Raw genomic sequence first — 7,291 nt, forward strand, 5'->3', positions numbered from 1 at the left:
ATATTATCACTATTCAGAAGGTCCTTGAACCTGAAAGATCCACCACAAAAAAGAAAAAAAAAAAATTGCTCAGTTCTGCTGTATAATAGCCTGTGTTCAATACAGATCTTACTCACTACCCTTCTATAGAGTCTATGGGGTTGGCTTTAGTACACTTATTCTTACTGATGTACATGAAATGTAGAACAGAAAGAAAATCTAACCTGGCCAACTTGTCACACATYTGTTATTTGATCTTCAGTGTTTTCACTGACAGAGAAGCCTGATAACGCTCTTCCTAGTCTCGATGGGAGAAATGCAACATTACTTTGTAGTTGCACAGCCTGTATTTAGATTTTGTCAGACAGATTTTGATGGTTCTGAACAGGAACTGAAAAAAAGTTTCTCACAAATTAGTGTAGGTACATTGAGAGGAGAACCTGGACCAGCACACAGTAATTCAGTAATTTCTGGAAAGTTCAATTATATAGGGAGCACATAAAAAATAAGCTTGCCTTCCAAAAAGATCCTGTTCCAGTAGATTTTTCCAACTTTATTTCCTCCAAGAAATATTAAATTCGATAAAACCAACATTGAAGTGCAAACAGATGCCAGGACAGCATGAAGTCGACGATGAATTCTCGGTGAGAAGAAACGATCCTGAGGGACAAAAAAGGGCAGATGTTAACAAATCCCCCTGATTTTGCAATAAAATGTGTGCAGTGTTAGAAGAGACATTGTAGTTATGAAAAACAACATTTATACAGAAGTTCAAATCATTACTGAACATATCCTGAAGTTTTTAACAAACCTAGCTGATCTTCCACTGATGCCATTAAAGTTTGGATAGGATTTTGCAATTAAATGCAGTGTTGAATCATAGAATTATGTAAAAGCTGGAGTAGGAAGGGACCTTTGGAGATTGTCTAGTCCAACCTGTCTCCTCAAAACAGGGTCAGCTAGAGCAGGCTGCTCAAGACAGTGTCCAGCTGGGTTTTGAATATCTCCAAGGATGGAGACACCACAACCTGTCTGGGCAAGATGTTCCAGTGTTTGACCACCCTCACAGTAAAAAACATTTTTTCTTATGTTTAAGTGGAATTTCTTGTATTTCAATTTGTGCCCTTTGTCTCTTGTCCTTTCAATGGATACTATGGAGCAGAGTCTGGATCAGTTKTCTTTACGCCCCCCAATCAGGTAATTATACACACTGATAAGATCCCCCTTGAGCCGTCTCTCCTGTAGGCTAAACAGTCCCAGCTCCTCAGGCTCTTCTCACTCCAATCCCTTCATCATCTTCATGGCCCTTCACTGAACTCGCTCCAGTATGTCCACGTGTCCCTTGGACTGGGGAGCCCAGAACTGGACACAGTTCTATACATTCCCTGTCTTAATTCTTTTTGTAATAAATATAGTCCTTGATGATTTTTTTGTTGACGAATGTAAACAGTAACAACATTCTCCTTGTGTAGATAATACTACCCAATAAGTTCCAATATGCAGTAAAGCACTTCAGTACAAAACAAACAGCATAAAACAAAGTCATTAATGCTTTGATTAACAAGAGTTTAGCGAGAGATTCTAGAGTTAGATCAGAACTGGTTATTGGAATAAGTCTCTTAATAAACAGATATTTCAATATGAAAGTGACATAAATAAACATGCAAACCAAATTATTTCATTACAAATATTACTGCTCATATTCGAGAAGTATAAATACATGCTGTAAAGTTTTTGCTGCTGTTGTCCTAATGATGCAAATAAAGCAAATCTGTCTCCATCATATACTACCTTATGCATCTATATTTTGCATTATCACCTGAGGCATAAGTGCAGCAGGGATGCTGCAGGAAGGTGGTAAAAGAAAGGTGAGAAAGTTTTAGTCTCCTCCAATCTTCAGTTGTTAGAGTGAATTATAAAGACAGCATTATAGCACATCATGGGAAATATTTTCTGATTACAGTACTGCATAGAGAAAAATATCTTGTTCATCATGTCCCCAGGCTGAAAGCCTCTTTACATAGTGCCTGAATCTGCAAAAGACTGAGTGCTTCTTGCAAAAGGATGAACATTTGCCAGGGCATGGGAGCTAGGGACAATATAAGGAGGTTCCATGTCCTAAACGTTGATGTTGCAGCAGCAAAAAAAAAAAGTCTTGTTATTGCAGAATCAAAAAATAAAAAAAAATAAGAGAGCAGCATTTAATCTTTGACAGCTGCAGCCAGACTAGAATTCACACTGAGATACCTGAAACACCATATGCACATGCTCAAAACAGATCTAAAAATATACTCCTACAGAATTACAGTGCTAGTTTTGTAAGCATCAAAACAAAGGTTTCAGTTGCTAGATTATAAAKTCATAAAACTTCAAATGAATGACAGTTACAGGCATAAAAACACAGTTTTAACACATTCTTGCAAAGTACATCTCTGGTAAATTGAATATTAGCCACAGTTGGAACTATATTTAATGTATGAATCAGTCTGAGTCAGCACAAAAATGTGGATAGATAATCTTCAAGGAGAAATACTCTCTATCAATCTGTATATACAAAACAATAATAGTCAATTTTCCATATAACTTTGGCAAAAATATTCATCTATGAAAATGGAGACTGAGCTTTTTGTTCTAAAATTCTGGAGCAAAACTAGGGCATCACAAGGAAAGTGTCAAGAATATAATATAATTACGTAAATATTCATCAGACACTGATGATTACTTAGTGAAACAACTTTTTCCATTTCTAGTACCCTGCATTCCCAAAGCTGCCCAAAGACTTCCAAGATGTTCTCCTTCAGTGGTCAGACAGGTAGAGGATGTTTCTCCTGAAACGTACCGTACAAATAGGTATTCCCACAGATCAGACTATAAGCCTCTTCAGAATGCTTACCTCTATGCACACATAAAAAATTTTCAAAATCTTTCCACTAAATCCACGTTAATAATCAAGGTCATCTTGACCTTTTGTGCTGAGTATCCTGACTTCCTCTGTTCTTACACCACGTTCATTAATTCTGATTGAGCTGTGGCTTATTTACAGYTCATAGTCTACCATCAGATCTACTTTTCACTCTTCCTTTGTCTATCAGGCCTACCCATCAACTGTACAGAGAAACAGTTTCAGCTAGGAAAAAAGAGAATCTTCTCTTATAACTGTAGAGTTAGAGACGGGCAATCCATGAGACAGCTACAATTTGACTGTGTTTTCCACTGAGGCACTGATTAGACCTGATAAGTCTGAGGTCTGCCTGTTTTGCGACCCAAAACAGTATGGTTAAGACAAACAGCATGACTAGCTAAAAAAGCTCTGCTGCCTTTTTTTTTTTTTTTTTAATGAATACAGTTATTAAAAAAATAACATATAATACATATATATTGCATATAATACATCACCCTCTACAAAGATGTTGTACGTTAAATAGTACAAGTTGTCTATAGTACAGACCATAAAAAGCCTTTGGTCATTGATAAGGTATAARGGAGTACTTTAAGACAGAAACAGTTTAGACAAACACCAAACCATTTCAGGACTGTGCTGTAGCTAACTTCCATTAGCTTTGCTAGGCACTAACCCAAAAAGCAGTACAGATTTTTCTTGAGAGTCCTTGATGCTATTGCAGTTTTTATTCAACTGCAACAAAGAAAAAAAAAATTCTTTAAACATCTCATACCATCCAGAAAAAAAACTACAAAAGTACCTGAGCAGCTATTGTGCTTAAATTAATACACTCCAAGCATTAATTTACACATGAAAAAGGACTGAGGCTAGTCTAGATAATCAGTAATGACATTTGTGATATAAGTATCTACCAGTGTGTAGATTTTTCTGAATATACGGCAAGTTGTTTTCATCAAAGCAGACAAAATTAAAAAAAAAAAAAATCCATACCCACAAGTCTTCATTATGTTATTTCATGCAGTTAACAATATGTCCCATTGCAACAATACCAGCAGCTGCTATGGATTGTGTTGTTTCTCTGGAAGTTACTGCTGTTTCTTTCTCTCTCCCCTTTTTGTGTTGGAAATACAGCCAGAGCGGTAAAAGAGCACCTAGCGTTAAAATGACAACGAAGCTGTGGCTGCCTGGCTGAAAACCTTAGATTTGCATTCCTCCTCACAGCTGTGCTTTATTTGTAATCTAGTATCAATACTTCATAATACTTTACTTCCACTAATCACTTAATTTTTCCAGTATGAAATAAATGGACTGTAGCATTTAAAGCACACCAAAACTAGACGTATTGTCAGGATACTCAGTCTGGAGGTATGCAGTGTGATATAGGAGGTGACTTGCACAGACTGGCTCAGGCCACCTTTCCCTGATTTGAAGGGAGTCCTGATAATCCAGTCCAGTTCCTGCTGTAAATGGGCCTCAGCCAGCATTTGGTCAGATGTTGGGAAAGACCTATCTCTGCACACTGTTGGGGCTAGCAGAATTGGCTACTGTCAGATCTCTCTCAACTCTGCCTTCACATTCATCTTACAAAAACAAATGATGTTATCATGTAACAGCATAACTTGAACAGTAAGCTTGTGTATGTGTTTGAAAAACACGGGAGAAGATAGGGGCAAAAAGGATTTGCACAGGTCAAAAACTGCCATTCCTAAATCCATTTTCTGTTACGTATGCATGACATATTAAGTCTCTAAGTGAAAACCATGCCAGAAATAAGAAGTTTGTATAGTAGTTGTTTCTGGAGAAAAATAGTTTACTGGCAACATGCACCAGAATAGATCATTTAAATTAGAATTAAGAGTCAAGTTAAAGGACACGGTAAAAGTTTGAAGTCGGACTGCAAAGGATGTGACAGAAAATACTCTTGTTCTTATTTGCATTGCAGGGTAATTACATCAATATCAGTATGAAACAAACAAACAAGGCAGTAAAAGGGGCTTAAGACAGCAGAGCGCCATTTAGAAAAACTTCTGTCCAAGACGAGCTACAGCTAATCAACAATAAATTTGCATTTTTGCTAATATACGACACTGGTATGCAATGATATTACTGAATGGCAGGGAGAGATGAAATTGAGGGACCATATATTTTTTTTTTTTTCCAAAAAGGCATTTACACTTCATAGTTAGGCAATACCAAAGAAAATATTTTGCAGAATACTGTTGGGTATAAAYCATCCCTCAATATGGAAGATAGGGAGAAACCCAATATGATATTCTATACAACAGCCAGGCAGTTCTATACAAAATATCAAGATGAAGTCTTCTTTCATAGAAAGATATTCCCCAGTATTTCATCAGTAACCAAATCCTACAACCTCCTACAGCAGGCGTTCTTATTCTTTGAACTCTTCCAGGAATAGTGTTGGTACCACGGTAATTCGGCAGGTCCCAAATGCTCCTTCTTCAGAGGTCTTTTGAATTCATTTGCAGTAGCTTGCAGACATGTTTGGGGAGTGGGTTACATACATCACACTGTTTTAGGGAGGGCTGAGGAACTGGGGTGCACATTTTCTGCCAACTTGCAAACCCAGCTTGATGACAGGGTTGCATATGGCAAGAAGCCTCTGCTGACAGAGATTAGCTGGTAACTTCTTGGCAAGTGCTTGGAAGATGGAAAATATGTATTCATGCCGCATTCACAACACACCTCATTTACATGACTGCATTGGGACAGATTAGAGCAAACTTCCACATAAAGCCAGTGATGTTATCAATTTTGTGGCAATTTAAAACAAGCATACATCTTCAAGGAGCAAAACAGCTATTCACAACATTTATTTTCTTTTTGAACTATCCTTCCAGAGTTTTGATAATCCGAGCAAAATAAGAGTGTATGGTAAAGTTATAGAAGCAACTGAATATTTTTCATGGGAACATATGCACTGAGGAATAAGTCTGTCAGATACTATGGCCAGAGTGACATGAAACGTGCTTGATACTACAAACTGCAATATTGCATATGACATTATTCTATTTTCATCTTCCTTTGCTTTTTAAAAATTTTTAGTGGAGTTGTCATTTTTTAAACACACGATACTATCTGGCCTACAGATTTCATCCTCTTCCACTTAACCCTATCAGCCGACTTATTCATAATAATTTTAAATAATGTAACATTTGGACCATACACTGCACTATTGTTGTGTTGAACAAAATAAGCAAAATAACTATGATGAATATAAAACCTAATCCCTAGGTTATCCTCCACTGCCAGTATATGAGTGGGGAGTACAGATGCTATTTAAGATTATTAAAGCTCAAACCTTTCAATTTCCTGAATGTTCCTACTATGTTTAAAAGCAATGTTTAAAAGTTAATGTAATGTAATCTCTATTTACTTTATTCCATGAAAAACTAAATGAAACACTCTTTGCAATGCCTGATGAATATAGGGTTTACAAGAAAAAAAAAAGGCGGGGGGTGACAGGGGAATGTGTTGAGTTTCAGTTACTGCAATAGAACTAGAGGTGCACAGGTGTATCGGGAAAATTATGTGCATCAGGTAAATTGCTGGGGAAAAAAATTGCTCATTGGAGTTCCTTTTACCAGTGCAACCTAAGGATATGAACTTCAGTTTTCACTCCTCACTGCATTATAACCAAAGGGTAAGGCCAATATTAATTTATTTATCTACAGAAGCAACAGAGAGCATCTAGTTGACCTTATAAACGCTACTAGGTATTTTCTTTCAGGAAATATTCTTAGATAAATGATAGGCCAACATTTCAAACTCCATCCCTGAACCCTGGTAATCACCCCCATTAACACAAGGGTGCAAACCTCAAAGCATCCCTTGATTCTGGGTCATCTGCAATGCAGCCATTTGCCAAAAATAGCGGCACAGCATAAAAACAAGAGCACAGGTAAAAAGCTGAAAGAGAACGAGGAGCAGAAGGGACAGTGGGAAGAGAAGCGATACATTCTGACTAACAGTTATTGGCTATTTTATCCGTCTACAGTTAGGCACACTGAAAATGGAGGGCAGGGTGTGACTGAGCAGCTGGGGTAGCAGATGGGTTGGAGGAAAGACTGAAAATTGTGACAAAGCTCTGCCAAACAGAACGTCATTTTATTTAATTTTTAAAGTGAGCAGTAGAAATGAAGTTGGGGTGGGTCCGAGCAGGGCAACTTTAAGTAGTATTTGTTAACTTACATTGTCAATGTGTACCAGCAACAAAAGTGGGTTTGGGAGACTGCAGAAATAAAGAGAGGGAGTATATCTGCTCATTAACAAAATGTTGGTAGAAACTGGGCTCAAAGAGCAGCAGGAAAAATGGAAAGGCAGCTGATGAGAGGCTGACATGTCAATACCTAATCCTGCACACATATCGAACAGGGTAACAGTAGAAAC

The 7,291-nt window shown here is 37.4% G+C and overlaps 1 protein-coding gene across 2 annotated transcripts in view; it reads right to left on the minus strand.

The window, feature by feature from the left end:
* Positions 1–420: 420 nt before the first annotated feature.
* The window catches only part of HHAT (hedgehog acyltransferase), a 116,955-nt gene continuing 110,084 nt past the window's right edge, over positions 421–7,291 (minus strand). For both annotated transcript variants that reach the window (XM_026072404.1, XM_026072405.1), the window contains one exon: positions 421–639. In XM_026072404.1, the coding sequence (XP_025928189.1) occupies positions 463–639 (177 nt within the window). In that variant the 3' untranslated portion in view covers positions 421–462. The remainder of the gene's footprint in view (positions 640–7,291) is intronic.

The sequence above is a fragment of the Apteryx rowi genome, unplaced genomic scaffold, assembly GCF_003343035.1.
Source record: "Apteryx rowi isolate R43461 unplaced genomic scaffold, aptRow1 scaffold_34, whole genome shotgun sequence".
NCBI classification, from domain to species: domain Eukaryota; kingdom Metazoa; phylum Chordata; class Aves; order Apterygiformes; family Apterygidae; genus Apteryx; species Apteryx rowi.